At 34.4% G+C, this 15,849-nt stretch overlaps 1 protein-coding gene across 2 annotated transcripts; it reads left to right on the top strand.

Annotated features, from left to right (window-relative positions):
• The first annotated feature begins 4,889 nt into the window (after positions 1-4,889).
• LOC145152379 (serine/threonine-protein kinase PCRK1-like) lies at positions 4,890-7,948 on the top strand. Of its 2 annotated transcripts, XM_079075407.1 has the most exons (6): positions 4,890-5,165; positions 5,245-5,304; positions 5,944-6,354; positions 6,437-6,697; positions 6,858-6,980; positions 7,081-7,948. In XM_079075407.1, the coding sequence occupies exons 3-6, from the start codon at positions 5,968-5,970 to the stop codon at positions 7,624-7,626; spliced, it is 1,317 nt and encodes a 438-aa protein (XP_078931533.1). In that variant the 5' UTR covers positions 4,890-5,165; positions 5,245-5,304; positions 5,944-5,967; the 3' UTR covers positions 7,627-7,948. The 2 variants fall into 2 exon arrangements, with proteins under 2 accessions (XP_078931533.1, XP_078931532.1); XM_079075406.1 differs by having other exon boundaries at positions 4,890-5,304.
• Positions 7,949-15,849: the final 7,901 nt, after the last annotated feature.

Below are 15,849 nucleotides of genomic sequence, written 5' to 3'. Positions count from 1 at the left end.
GGGATGCAGCTAACTGTTGCTGCAGAGTCTCATTGGTTCTCCTGGTCCTTTCCATAGCCTCTTCGAGTTGGCGAATGCGGACTGTGTTAAGGCCAGAGTTGGCGTCAACTTCTACTACTCGATCGATGGCTGCATGACCTTGCTCGACGTTACGAGCAATCCCACGGACCATAATGGGTAGGACACGGTCAGCTGAGCCTCCCTCGTTTATGTTGTAAAAGCTTTGGTCTCCGTTGAAGGGTAAGGGCTGACCCTGCTCATCACTCCAACGGTTCAAGGTTGTTGCCCACAAGGGAGTGGGACCTTGAAATGCTGGACGGGGATTGAGGTTTGGGACTTGACTTTCTTGGGGTAGGTTGTTGACCTCTGGTTTGGAGTCGGAGCCATCTGAAAAGCCTTCTGCAAGGTGATCATCCAAAAGGGATTGGGTGATCATCTTCTGGCTCATCATCAAGCCATCCACCAATGCCTTGGTTGGGATAATACGGATCGTCGGGGAGATGGAAGCCAACCATGTTATCTACGCGAGAATGGGGAAAAGAATAGTTAATAGACGTACTAATGAAGATCCTTTTAGTTTGCACATAAGAAATTTTAGTAACACAAAATACTCCTATAGTATTTTAGGTTTAAGTTCTGTTCTAATGTTCTTGTTGTAGTAGTGTTGGTAAGTTTTTAGACTTGTTGCAACACTACAATCCTTCTTAGGCACATGCTAGTCACTCCTCAGAAAATATAGTTGATCAAGCTATATCCCCTTAGGTTTGACTATATGTCTCTAAGCCTAATTGTGTTGTTCAACAATCGTAATACTTTTGTTCTGTTCTAGTATGATACTGACCTTGGTATGAATAGATGTATATATATATATATACTTAGTTAAATATTTTATTATTTAAAAGTATATATCCTTGGTTAGAGTGTTTTAATCCCGTTGCGATTAAAGTTTGTATATCTTTTATGGGTTGATATACTCGATTCACTATAAACAATACTCTGATACCAATCTGTCACACCCCAAAACCGGAACGGCGGAAACGTTCTGGGGTGGAGGACGTCATGTACAGTATCATAACAATGCATAATAGTAAAGACAAGCAACAACATCCATTGCATTAATAGAATAATTTTAATACAAGCGTGTTCTGTATAGTATGTCAGACATTAAAAGTATGATCAAAATAAAAGATGAGTCTTGTATGTGCTCCATCTTCTCAAAAGCTTCATCGGTACCTGTCTACTGATGACCTGAGAATACAAGTTATTTTGAAAGAGTTTATCAGCATAAAGCTGGTGAGTTCATAAGTATTTAGTGTCATTGCTTGTATGAAAATGTTTGTAACAACGTAGTGTAAATGTAGTAACTGATTTCAAATGTTTGTAAATAGTATACTCCCTAGAAAATCCTATATTTTCTAGTAAAATGTAGTCTTCTACCAAGACCCGACTGATTGTATGTTTGTTCTTTTGTAACAGTAAGAGTTTTCCCCAGTGAAACTATCAGTATGAAAATATAGTTTTAGACTTCACTCATGTAAGGTGATTACAAAATAAATGTACTAGGGGAAAATAATGTTTTACCCCAACATTATCACTGCTGACTAATAGTGATGAAAATGCAGACTCCAGGTAGTATTAAATGTACAATACACCTCGGGGAGTCCGTTTTGCCTTTAATTCTTAATTGGTTAATTAAAGGTTTAAATGTGAACTCGTATGTAACCATGCTGATCGACACTTGAATAACTGATGACCCTCCAGGTCATATGTAGTGAGGTAACATTCTGTCACCCGTTGGCCTTTCGGCTGAGACTGTAGCTAGTAGTCGGGATGTGGGAGTGTCTGTCCCGTATAGATCTATACACACAATGTCCGCTCTCCCTCCAGGAGACTCTGGTTACAAAGTGATACCACGATGAAGTGTCGTATCGAGAAGTAGTATGTCACATTCTGTTTATAGTATTCAAATGTTTATGTAGTAGTTCTTAGTGTAGTAATGTTTTCTCTGTACTAGTGTATAGTATGTTGTCTTGTATAGTGTATAGTATGTTCTCTTGTATAGTGTATAGCATGTTTTCTTGTATAGTATATAGCGTGTATTGACTCATAACTGTACTGGATCTTGTATGTGTCGTTGTAATAGTAGTAGTGAGTAGTAAAACCTTAACTATACCTATTATAGTTAAATAGTAATGTTGTAGGTATGCCTTTGTTACACAAAGGTACTGAACTGAAGTGAAAGCTTTTATATCTAACACACACACACATATATATATATATATATATATATATATATATATATATATATATATATATATATATATATGATATATAACTAAGATTTCAACGACATCCGGACAAATAACAGGATACCCTAAGTCCACAACCAAACAAGGAACAGGAAATAAGGTGAGCTATCAGTCCTAAGTCCTTCAAGTCTTACTTATATAAATATATTGGTGTAGATATGGGTTTGAAAATAATGTAAGTTTAAAAGAATTTGAAAACAGTTTTAGCATTTAAAAGAGTTTAATAAAAGGTTTGAAGTGCTTGAAATCCATAAGTTTGATAGCAACTTGAAAGTAATAGTAAATCTTTTCTGTTTGTTCTAGTTATTAATCACATACGATTAAACCAATAACTAGAATGTTTCAACTTGTATTCCCCCCCCCCCATAAAAGCATTTAAAATCATTTCAAAGATTGATTAAGGGGTATGAACTCACCTGAAATGAGTGACGCGAATGTAAGATCGGAAAAAGGATACTAAGTGTCAAGTGAAGACTTGAGCACACACACAGATCCTATTTAGCATATAAAGACACATATATGCATGCAATTAGCGTTTATACGATTAATCAAGAGGGATAACATTCTTATAGTCTAGGAAACACTTATATGGAAGTGTTACAATCACAAATGATTGCATAAAAGGAGTGTATGGTCACCAAATGGAGCTTTCGGCCCAAATGGTATGTTTCTAGAAGCTTTCGGTCCTAATGGCATTCTTGGTCCGAAGGGTTCTCGGTCCGAAGAGGTTCTCGGTTTTTAGGGTTTTCGGTTAAGACCGAAAACTCAGGATCCTTGGTGCATGTGGTGTTTTTCAAGGGCTTTCAAACATGCAAAGGGGTTCTAAGCTTTATCCGAAGTCTTAAGTGAGTTTTAAGGTCTTAAAGGGACCTTCTTTAGGGTTTTCGGTTTAAGGAGATGCACTAACCGAAAACTCATTTTGTTCTTGGAAAAATGACGATTTCAAGGCCTTAAACAAGATTTTCAACTAGATAATAAGTGCAGAAAGTAATACTTACGATTTAGAGGTAAAGAAGGGTGTTTTCGGCCAAACACACACTAGTGTGTGTTCTTGGTGTTCTTGAAGAACACTTGAAGATCTAAGAAAAAGAGAAGATTTCATGGATGAAATCATGTATAACTACTAGATGAAGTGTTGTATCAACAAATCAAGAGGAGAAACACTTACATTTTTGGAAGATTTGGAAGAAGCTCTTATGATACTTGAGAGAAAAAGTGGGTGTTCTTGAGTTTGGAAGTAAGAAATGAGGGAAGGAGGAGTAAACTCATGCCTTAAGCATGAGTTCTCGGTCAAAGGAGGGTCTTCGGCCCAAACCCCTCATGTTTGGCCGAAACACTTCCTTTAGGTGATATTTGTTTTATTTGTTCCCCGAAAATTCTAAAAAAAATACTTCCTTTCGTTTATTCTCTCGAAGAATAAATATTTAAAATTACCCAAACGGACTTTAAACCGAGCTAAAAATTAGCAGAAATGTATTTGACTTTTAATTGAAGTGTTTGACTGTAGAGTTCGTACAAAAGACAATTTCGGGTTGTCACAGGGTATTTCGGTAAAAAACTGTTGTTTTAATAATCTTTATAATAAAAACAATATTTTAACATTAATTTTTGTACAAAATATCAATTAAAACAATCCTTAAAATAATATTTTTTTATCTTTTTTTCAATAATATTTTGTCAAGTCGTAATATAGTGTTTATAAATCTATTTATAATATATTTGTTATTTTTTGATTTTTTTGTCGTTACCAAATTAATAACCCATTATTTAATTTAAATATACAAATAATTTGTTCCATAAAACTAATTCAAAAAATAAAACCTAATAATAAATATATTTAAATTCAAAATACGAAAATTATTTTGCCAAGTAATTCATAATTCTGTCTTTATGTGTCAACAAATAATTGTAATTATATTTTCATTTATTTTGATAAGAAATTATTATCATTATAAAAAGTAGAAAATCAATATTTATTTTGAGTATATAAAATACATTGTACCACATGACTCTTAAAAAGGTTAAAAGTAAACGGAAATTAAGAAAATATATTTTAATTTCTCAATACACATGAAAGTTTGTTTATTTTTTTGCCAAATGTTTATTAATGAAAATACATATTTATCCATCATTTTTTACATGTAATTTATATTTTTCATGGTTTTTTCATCCATGTATTTACATTACATTAAGTATATTTCAATCTAAAACACAGTTATTTCTATGATTGATTGTGTTTTTTTTCACTATATTGAAATTTACATTGCATTCTACATAATCAAGATTTTATTAAATATCCATAAATACAAATCATCTATCAAATTCAAACCACTTTACATATTAATGATGCTCATTATATCATTATAATTTAATTAAAAATATTTTTAAAATTCTAATCCGTAGTCTCCACGGTTATAACCAAATACATAATAATCGATGAGAATGCTGGATTTCCCCGAAAGTGAAAGGGGGTCAAGTAGGAAAACGACAAGCCCAGAGCCCACAGACTACCATCCTTACAGGAAAGACGCGAGGAACAAGGACAAGGATAGATAGGCACCAAGATTCCAAGAAACTCCACCATTCCTTTCATTCTAATTAATTAATTATACAGTCTATACTCCTGTTTACTTGTCTTCCTACCCATTAATTCTCCCCTGTTGACCTCACTTACCCAAATCTTACGCCATCCAGACCTCACTCCATCCACTCGACTTTTGTTTCTTATTCAAAACCCATTTCACACTTCCAAAGTTCAAACCAGATCATTCCACATCGGCAATCATGTGCGCGACTTTGAAAAATGTATTTCTTTAGCATATTTCAGTTGCGAGTGTTTCAATATTTCTTCATTCGGTTAGTCAAAGGACTTCATCTCTCTCATCGTCATGTGCCTTTTGTTCATCTATTCATATTGAGTTTAACATCCATTTAGGGGCACTTGTTGGGAGCTGGTTTTTTTTTCCAATCAGGTTGATTTTTTTGCTGATTAAAGGTGAGCCCTTTTGTTCAAGTTCTTAGTCTTTTTGACTTTGGTGTGTTAAATTTGTAATAACTGAATCTGGGTTCTTTACTTCTTTAAAATTCTTGCAAGTTTTGATTTTTTGTCATGAAAGATTGTGTTAGTTCTTTATTATGTGATGCTATGCACAATCTGGGTTAATTTAACAAAGAAAGTGTTTGTAATAAGTTTGAAGGTACATGCTTTAAATTCAATAATCTTGTTCGTAATTGAACATGTTTGGTATCACATCTTCATCTCTTAAAAAACAATTAAAAACACTAATTTTTATGAACTCTTTTAGAACATTTGAATTGCATCAACCAATTCCGGATATGGGTTTTTCTTAAAGAGATGGGCCATTGAATTTCTTGTTAGCAATTCATTAGTGTGGATGTTGTTTTTAATGATTTCAAGATTTTGATTGAAGTTTAACTAAGAAAAAAAAAGAACAAAATCAAACCCTTATCAATGATTTCTTGATTCGCTTCCAAGTTTTACGATTTATCAGGGCAAATCAGATTAAGGTTTTCTTCATAAGAGTTCTTTATTTTATCGCTCGTTGATCTTTTTTTATACAAATATCTGTTAATAATTATGCCGAATTTTTAATTTTGATTCCAATTTTGACAGTTTGGAAGATACAATTTCAAAGCGATGAAGTGTTTCAAGTCCTCATACAGCGAAAAGAAGCCCGAATCGCCCAAAACTCCAACAAAATCGATTTCGGTTCGATCGTTTAGCTCTATATTTACAGATCGTGACATGAGACAATCCGGGTCAGATCTAAATTCTCAAAACGTCTCTGATCTTAGCACAGAATCAATGGGAAGCACAAATTTTCCTAGTTTTTCACAAAAGTCGAACAATCTAAGAGCCTTCACATTTTCTGAACTCAAAGCAGCCACAAAGAACTTTAGTCGTTCTACCAAGATTGGTGAAGGAGGATTCGGGTGTGTCTACATGGGTGTAATCAAAAACCCTAAAGATTCCACTAAAAAACTCGATGTAGCTGTCAAACAGCTAGGAAAAACAGGATTACAGGTATGATTTAGTTTGATTTGACCACATTTGACTTTTGATTGTTAAATTTATGACCTAAGTTAGGTTTGATGATGATTAATAGGGGCATAAAGAGTGGGTAACGGAGGTGAATGTTCTTGGAGTGGTTGAGCATCCGAATCTTGTGAAATTAGTTGGTTATTGTGCGGAAGATGATGAAAGAGGGATACAACGACTTTTGGTTTATGAATATATGCCGAATAGAAGTGTAGAGGATCATTTATCTTCGAGGTCTGAAGCACCTCTTTCATGGAGTATGAGACTGAAAGTGGCTCAAGATGCTGCTCGTGGCTTGGCGTATTTACATGAACAAATGGACTTTCAGGTACTTCACCTTTTTGGATGAGACAAAAAGTTTCAACTTTTGTCCAATCGGCATTGATATAAGTATAACCTATTGTGTCATGTCTATTATGTTATCATGTCATTTCAGTACTCCACCAAATCAATTAATTACAAAGACCAATAACATTGGATTTTTGTAGATTATTTTCCGAGATTTCAAATCTTCCAACATTCTTCTAGACGAAAAATGGAACGCAAAGCTTTCAGATTTTGGAATGGCTCGATTAGGTCCTCAAGAAGGACTCACTCATGTCTCAACCGCTGTAAGTTTTTTAACTTCCAAAATTTTCCCAATTACTTTTTTTTTTTTTTTTTTTTTTTTTGTAATAAAATTTCTAAATTTCCATGATATGACATCATCAGGTAATAGGAACAATGGGATACGCAGCTCCAGAGTACATCCAAACAGGGCATCTAAATTCCAAGAGTGACGTATGGAGTTACGGGGTCTTCCTCTATGAACTTATCACGGGGAGGCGCCCATTGGATAAAAACCGGCCCAAGAACGAACAGAAGCTTCTAGAATGGGTGAAACCGTATCTAGACTCCAAAAAGTTCCGGATAATCATCGATTCAAGGCTCGAGGGAAAATACTCATTGAAATCAGCACAAAAGTTGTCAATTATAGCCAATAAATGTTTGTCTAGAAACTCAAAGGCCAGACCAAAGATGAGTGAGGTCCTTGAAATGGTTAACCAACTCATTGGGGGTCCATCACATGCACCTAACCATGGACCACCGGTCAAGGGTCTGGACCCAGTGGTTCCTATCGAACCCAAGAAAGTTTTCGTGGGTCAAAAGACTCCTGAGAACATGAAAAAAGACGAAAGAGAGTCTAAGGATGTTGAACATAGAGAATCTGGTTGTGTTTCACTGTATTGTCGTCCAAAGCTGTTGACAACTTGCTGATTTTGAGTACTTTGGAAGGAGTTTTGCAGTGTATGGTAGTAAGTGACGATATTGCCCCTATAATGTACAGAAAGGCGTGCGTTGAGTTGCCTACTGTAGAGGTAAAGGGCTGTTTGGTAATTGGTAAACATCAAGAGGTTGTGTACTCGTATGTTTTTTATAAGTGAGGTGGAATTGTGTAGCTTGTGTGCATTATAGGAAGTTAAGAGAATCAATCTGAAGTTGATCTTGACGTGCATTGCTTGGTTGTACATTGATCGAACCCAAGTTGAGCTTATGTTACAACTTTATAATCAAATGAAAATATTACATAAATTACAAATCGATTTGTATATATTTACAATCAACTAAAGTCTATTATTTGATTGTGAACTAATATCATAGATCTTTACATATCTAATCAATCAATGCGAAAACTAAAAAGGGTAATCTGATTGTAAGTCTTTAATAACATGCCACAAAGAAATCACGAAATCCCATTATGTTATTGAAAAACAATTTCTATACGTAACCCTCCAATGTTGTGTACCTCTTTACATGTGAGTGTAATGGTGTTTGTGCTTTTTTGATGCGACATTGTATGTGATATAAACCGATTCGAGATGGTCAATCTTCAAGATAAGGCCAATTTGAGATGGCTAATCTCCCAAAGAAATAAGAAACACAAACATAGATACTTTACTGATAATTTTTCTCATCCCCAAAACAATGAAAATACATCCAAATATATAACAATGCAAAAGTCTAAAAACTAGGAAGTGGAAACCATGGCTAACCGTAAATTAACTAGTCTACTCTTTCAATGCAAAATACATTAAACAAATAATTAAATAAATGCAAAAGAAGTGGAAGCAGTAACATGCAAGCAAGACGTGGGTGACTTTCATCCAAGGCGTAGCCGCGTAGGTTCCATGCAAAGTTATTAGTGACACTTCAGAAACTGTCACCACAACTTATGCCGCGTAGGTTCCATGCAAAGTTATTAGTGACACTTCAGAAACTGTTGCATATTATGTCACCACAACTTATCCATTTAATGTATATACTAATATATGATGGATCCGGCTATGGAGGTGGCCTTGTGTATAAGCCTAGACACGTATGGGTATGCGAGTGAAAGGGGTATTTATAATACAATCCTATTGAAATGGAAAAATAAATTGTTTCCTACTTAATCCTCCTACATCTTCCTATCCGTTCATTGATTGCCACATGTAAATCATTAATTCTCTTTTTTGGTCTTATTTTTTTATTTTGACACCTGTAATAATCTTATAAGTAGAAACATTTAGTAGGAATATATTTAACCTCTCGATTGAAAGATGGCCACAAAACTGAGTTAAATATGAATATATTCAAATGTATATTTCATTTCATACAAACCTAAAACCTAACAAATGTGGAACCTCAAAAGACCCACAAAGCTAAATTTAACTTTATGCAACATTCATGTGTCAATGTTTTTGCATAACGTTCTTAGTTACAAGTATTATAGCCCCACAAAACTAAATTTCACTTTATGCAACATTCATGTGTCAATGTTTTTACATAACGTTCTTAGTTACAAGTATTATAGCCCCACAAAACTAAATTTCACTTTAAGCAACATTCATATGTCAATGTTTTTGCATAACGTTCATAGTTACAAGTACTATAGCCCCACAAAACTAAATTTCACTTTATGCAACATTCATGTGTCAGTGTTTTTGCATAACGTCAAAATGGGTCTATCGCACAAAGTACAAATCTGATGGTACCGTGGAACGATTCAAGACTCATCTCGTTGCTCAAGGTCTGAAGCAAATTCCCGGTCTCGATTATTCTCACACCTTTGGTCCTGTTGTCAAGGCCTACACCGTTCGCATTGTTCTTTCTCTAGCAGTTCTATACCAATGGTGCCTTCACCAACTTGATGTTAAAAATTCATTTTTACACGGTAAGTTAAATGAGACAGTTTTTATGGAGCAACCCCCGGGTTTCGTAGATACTCAATTTCCTAATCATGTGTGCAAACTCTCCAAAGCTCTATATGGACTAAAACAAGCGCCACAGGCTTGGTTTCACCGTCTAAGCTCTTTTTTTCTTACACAGGGTTTTACATGCAGCCGTGCTGACACTTATCTTTTTGTGTTTAAACGAGATTCTATTATTATGTACCTACTAGTGTATGTTGACGACTTGATTCTTACCAACAGCAATGAAGTTGTCTCCTTTACCACTTGCTTAAATAGGGAATTTGTCATCAAAGACCTTGGTGACCTCAATTACTTTCTTGGCTTAGAAGTAATCTATACTGATGACGGCTTATTTCTCAGTCTAGCTAAGTATGCCAAAGATGTTCTTCTTCGGGCCAATCTCCTTGACTCGAAACCTGTCCATACTCCCTTAATTAGCAGTACATGAGCTCTTTACCTTTGATGAACCTTCCTTTTCTGATCCTACTCTTTATCGGTCCTTGGTTGGAGCACTCCATTATTGAACAATCACTAGACTAGATCTCTCCTATGCTGTCAATCAAGCTAGTCAGTTTCTACATTCACCCACCAATTCTCATTTTCAGGTAGTTAAACACATCCTACGATATGTCAAAGGCACAATCTCTTTTGGTCTTACTTTTCGCAAGCCTCAATCCAACTATATTATTGGTTATTCGGATGCTGACTGGGCTAGATGTATTGAAACAAGACGGTCCACTTATGGTTACTCTATTTTCCTTGGTGGAAATTTGGTCTCATGGAGTGCCAAGAAGCAACCAATTATATCCCGCTCCAGCTATGAATCCGAATATAGAGCTATGGCTAATACTGCTGTAGAAATCGTATGGATTACTCATCTTTTGCAAGAACTCCATGCCCTACCATTGACCGACCAACACTTCTATGTGACAACAAAAAGTGCTCTCTTTATGACTCAAAATCCCGTTGCTCATAAACGTGTCAAGCACATCGATTTGGATTACCATTTTGTTCGTGAACTTGTTGCTTCCTGTAAACTTTATACCAAGTTCATTCCTACCAAGCTCCAAGTCGCAAACATTTTCACCAAGAGCCTTCCAAGACCTCAATTTGAACATTTTCGTTCAATGCTTCGCCTCGGCCCACCACCCGTTCGCTTGAGGGGGGATATTAGATAAACAATATTATTGTAACTTTAAATAAACATTGTATTTATCTTTGTATAATATCTCCTTTATTAAAGGAGATCAGTTGTAATCCATTCCATATGAATATAATGGATCCTCGCTCAACAAGAGCGGAGATCCTTTGATAAGTTTATAAAGCTAAAGTGTTGTTGGAGATGTGTAACAAGCATTGGTACACATTGTGAGTACCACCAAGCAAGTCACCATGGAGTTTGTGTAATAAATATGCAATATATTATATGATGCAATCGTGTTTAGAGAGTGGTTTGAACTTATTATTAATATGTCATTGAATTTAAACAGCACAATGGATGAATTGAGGTAAGTGTTCGGTGGTCCATATCTGATAAGGACGAGGTTCAACCAAAAAACTTCCATGTTTTAATTCCGTTAAAGTCGGTATGTTATATGTAGAAGTGATTTTACACCTTTTATTGTGAAGCGTAGTCAAATTTTGATTGATGCGAATAATCTTTTTCTCTTAACTTTATGTTTGTGATTATGTTATTATCACTATAAGTTGATCACTAATACTGACAAAATTATAAACGAGATTTGACAACATGAACAGCTTGATTTTAAACCAAACCAGGACGTTTACACATACTTTTACAATCAAAACCTCACTACAGATTCCCTACACTACTCTCACACATATACACTCAGATAATTGGGAACTATGAACCAAGAACACAAGTTTTACAATGAACCCTAATCTGGAGAATAAAATCTCTGAGAGAAAGTTACAGACGAGAGAAAAAAAACGTAACTATCAAACGTACAGAAATAAACATTATATACACCGGATAGTTTTTGACCCGATTACCCGCAAGATAACCCGAGGAAATTTACACTTTGAACCCTTCAACAACTTGTACATGTTTAAACTGCAACACAAACATAAAAAAACAAAATATACCAACAAAGGGCAAAATAGTAAAATGATTAGATTGATAAAAAACCTTTCATTATTTTCAACACCCCCGGTCAAGCTAATCATTTGACTATTTATTTGATAGAAAAAGGATCAGTCAAACACATTTTTCTACAAAGATTTTCATGCTGATAAGAACTAAGAGACTTAGTCAAAATATCAGCAACTTGATTTAAAGATCCAATTTTAACAACTTTGACAACACCATCTGCAATCTTTTCCCTAATAAAATGAACATCTATTTCAAAATGCTTGGTTTTATCGTGAAACACCGGATTTAAGGCTAGTTTGATTGCAGATTCATTATCACAAAAAAGATCAACTGGAACCATATTAGTAAATTTTAAATCATACAGAATTTTTAGCACCCAAATTATTTCACAAGTTAAAGAACCCAGTGCTCTATACTCAGACTCAGTAAATGATCTAGAAATTGTAGATTGCTTTTTACTTCTCCATGAAACAAGAGAATCACCAAAATAGACCAAATAACCACTTACTGATTTCTGGAGAATAGACACTTAGCCCAATCAGACAAGAGAGTTAGTCTTTAAATAACAAACCCCTTTTCCAGGATTGTTTTTAAGATACCTTAACAACCTCAAAGCAATTCGTAAATGAGATTTTCTGGGTTTGTGCATAAACTGACTCAAAACCTGAACAGAGTAAGCAATATCTGGTCTAGTTATAGTGAGATAGATTAATTTACCAATTAATTTCTGAAACTCAGTAATATTATCAAGCAAACTATCATTATTTTGATCATTATCACGATTAATAACAAGATTAGTCTCAAGAGGAGTATTGACAGGCTTACACCCCAACATCCCAAACTCATTTAACAATTCTAAGCAATATTTTCTTTGCGAAAGACAAAGACTATTCGGAACATCAATAACTTCTATCCCTAGAAAATATTTTAATTTTCCTAAGTCTTTAATCAAAAATTGAGACTTCAGAAAATTTTTGACTTTAGTTATTTCAGTTTCATTATTCCCTGTTAGGATTATATCATCTACATAAACAAGCAAAACAACAAGAGAACTATCAACATATTTTACAAACATAAAATAATCATTAACACTTTGAGTGAAACCAAAACTAAACAAAGCAGCACACAATTTTTCATTCCACTTACGTGGGGCCTACTTTAGACCATATAAGGACTTCAACAACTTACAAACCCTTGTGTCATCCTTACTATGATAACCAGGAGGCAAAACCATGTAAACATCTTCTTTAAGATCACCATATAAAAATGCATTATTAATATCAAATTGATGTAAAGTCCAATTACTACTAACAGCAATAGCAATTATAATCCTAATGGTAACAATTTTAGCTACAGGGGAGAATGTTTCTTCATAGTCAACACCTTCCCTTTGACTATAACCTTTGGCAACTAAACGAGCTTTATATCTTTCAACCTCACCATTAGCTTTGTACTTAATTTTGTAAACCCAACGACAGCCAATCGGCTTTCTATTTTTAGGTAACTCGGTTATTTCCCAAGTTCTATTTCTGTAAAGTGCTTCCATTTCAAGATTCATGGCCTTAATCCATTCAGGATTCTTAGACGCCTCAAGATAAGATTGAGGTTCCACTGTTTTATTAAGGTTAGTGACAAAACACTTAGTTTCATTAGACAAATTAGAATAGTTAACAGATTTTTCTATTCCATATTTATACTTTCCTTCAACAATATAATCATTAAATCTACTAGGAAAACGAGTCTCTCTTTTAGAACGAGTAAGACTTATCGAAGAATCATGATGACTAGAATTGTCTTGACTACTTTCCTCAGCCATGCTGGGAGAACTAGAAACAAACTCATCAGTTTGGGGTACAAAGGACTCTCCAAGGTCAAAAATAGTATCTGTTTGTAAAGTATCTGTTCTATTGTGACCTTGAACAGCCCCAGCACCATCCACCTGATGATCTATTATCTTGTTATCCAAATTTAAGTCGTCATTAGACAACTCAGTTAACATAGGCTCATCATAGGAAAAAGGATCCATAGAGCCTGTCTTTTCATGGGTGTCACTAAAAACAGTATTTTGCATTTTAAAAGGAAATACAGACTCATAGAACTTCACATCCCTGGAAACAAAAAAAGAATGTGAATCAAGACTTAAAAGCTTATAACCCTTTTTATCCAAAGAATAACCAAGGAAAATACATTTTTCAGCTCTAGATGAGAACTTATCACAGTTATTAAGTTTAGTAGAGAAACATAAACATCCAAAAACAAGAAGATTATCAAAACTTGGAGCCTTTTTATATACTAATTCATATGGAGTAAGCCCTTTTAAAACAGATGAAGGAGTTCTATTTATTAAGAAAACTGCAGTTAAAATGGCATCACCCCAATGTTTTAAAGGTAAACCAGATTGAAATAAAAGAGACCTTGCAACATTGAGAATATGCCTGTGTTTTCTCTCCACAACACCATTTTGTTGTGGAGTGTGAACACACGAGGTTTGATGTAAAATTCCATTGTTTTCAGTAAAAGTTTTCATACGAGTATTTGAAAACTCAGTCCCATTATCAGATCGTATACATTTAATATTTGTGTCAAAATGATTTCTTAACATATTGGAAAAAATAACAAAACATTGATAAACTTCATCTTTAGACTTAAGAAGAAAAACTCATGTAGCTCTAGTGAAATCATCAACAATAGTCAAGAAGAACCTAAAGCCATCTACACTCTTAATACGATAAGGACCCCAAACATCAAGGTGAACAAGTTCTCCTAGTTTTTTTGAAACATGTTGGCTCATAGGAAAAGATTCTCTGGTTTGTTTAGCCTTATGACACACCTCACATGGAGGTAAAGGATCACTTTTGAAATTAAGTTTATCTTTAAGAACATTAAGAGCTTGATCAGCGGGATGTCCAAGTCTGTTGTGCCATGTGAATTTGGAAGCAAAACAATGAGACTTATTTATAATTGGAGACTTATTACCTGAATATAGACTATTAAGGTAATAAAGTCCACCAGATTGATTACCAGTCTCCACCGTCCCCTTCGACTGTGAATCCTGAACATAGCAATTATGTTCATTAAAAACAACATTACAGTTACTATCTTTACATAGCTTATGAACAGACAGAAGATTTATATTGAAATCAGGAACAACAAAAACATCAAACAAGGTAAGAGAATTTGAAAATTGCATGTTCCCTATTTTGTTAATTTGAGCAGAAGAGCCATTAGGATGGCTAACTCTTAGATTCAATTTAGAAACATCAACCGAATCATGACGTAGTGATTCAGAGGCTATCATATGCTGACTTGCTCCTGAATCAACCACCCATTTTTGACAATCAGAAACAATAAAGGAATTACAAGAAATACCTGCCATGTTAGCACTGACAGGTCCTTCATCCAACCCTTGCTTATCACCAATGAGTTTCAAAAACTTGGAATATTGTTCATTAGTGAGATAATGACAGTCCGAGTTATTAGCATTATCCTTAGAATTAACAGACTCAGAATTATGAGTAGAAGAATTTACAGAGAAAACCTTATTTTGATTATTAAGCTCGGACTTAGGTTTATAATCTTTTGGATAACCAATAATTTTGAAACATTTTTCAATTGAGTGACCTTTTAAACCACAATTTTTACATTGAGGAATCTGATTTTTTCCTTTAAATTTCTTTTGATCAACAAATTTAGAAAGAAAAGCGGAAGACTGAGACTTATTATTACCAGAAGAGTTGGAATTAGTCCCATGTTTTTTATTAGATTCTTCACGAGACACTAAGGAAAAAGCAGTTTTAACAGTTGGAAGAGGATCCATTAACAAAATATGACTTTTAGCTTGACTATATGAATCATCTAAGCCACTTAAGAACTGAATTAGTTTCATTAGTTTTGCATGATTGTTGAAACTAGTAGCAGCGTCACAGGTGCAATCAGTGAGATTGGTTAGCCCATCAAATTCTTTCCAATATGAATCAAGTTTATTAAAGTAATCAGATAAGGACAGGTTACCCTGAGTAAAAGAATTACTTTTCTGATGTATATTGAAGATCACAGATCCATCAGTCTTATGATAAGTTTTAGAAAGTTCTTTCCAGATTTCTTGAGCATTTTCAGAGCATGCATGATTTGCATATATATTTTCTGAAATAGACC

This window comes from Lactuca virosa, chromosome 1 (assembly GCF_052849685.1).
Source record: "Lactuca virosa cultivar CGN04683 chromosome 1, Lactuca_virosa_CGN04683_v6, whole genome shotgun sequence".
Lineage (NCBI taxonomy): Eukaryota > Viridiplantae > Streptophyta > Magnoliopsida > Asterales > Asteraceae > Lactuca > Lactuca virosa.
The sequence above is the reverse complement of the archived record's forward strand: the minus strand, read 5'-3'. Positions and strand labels throughout refer to the sequence as shown.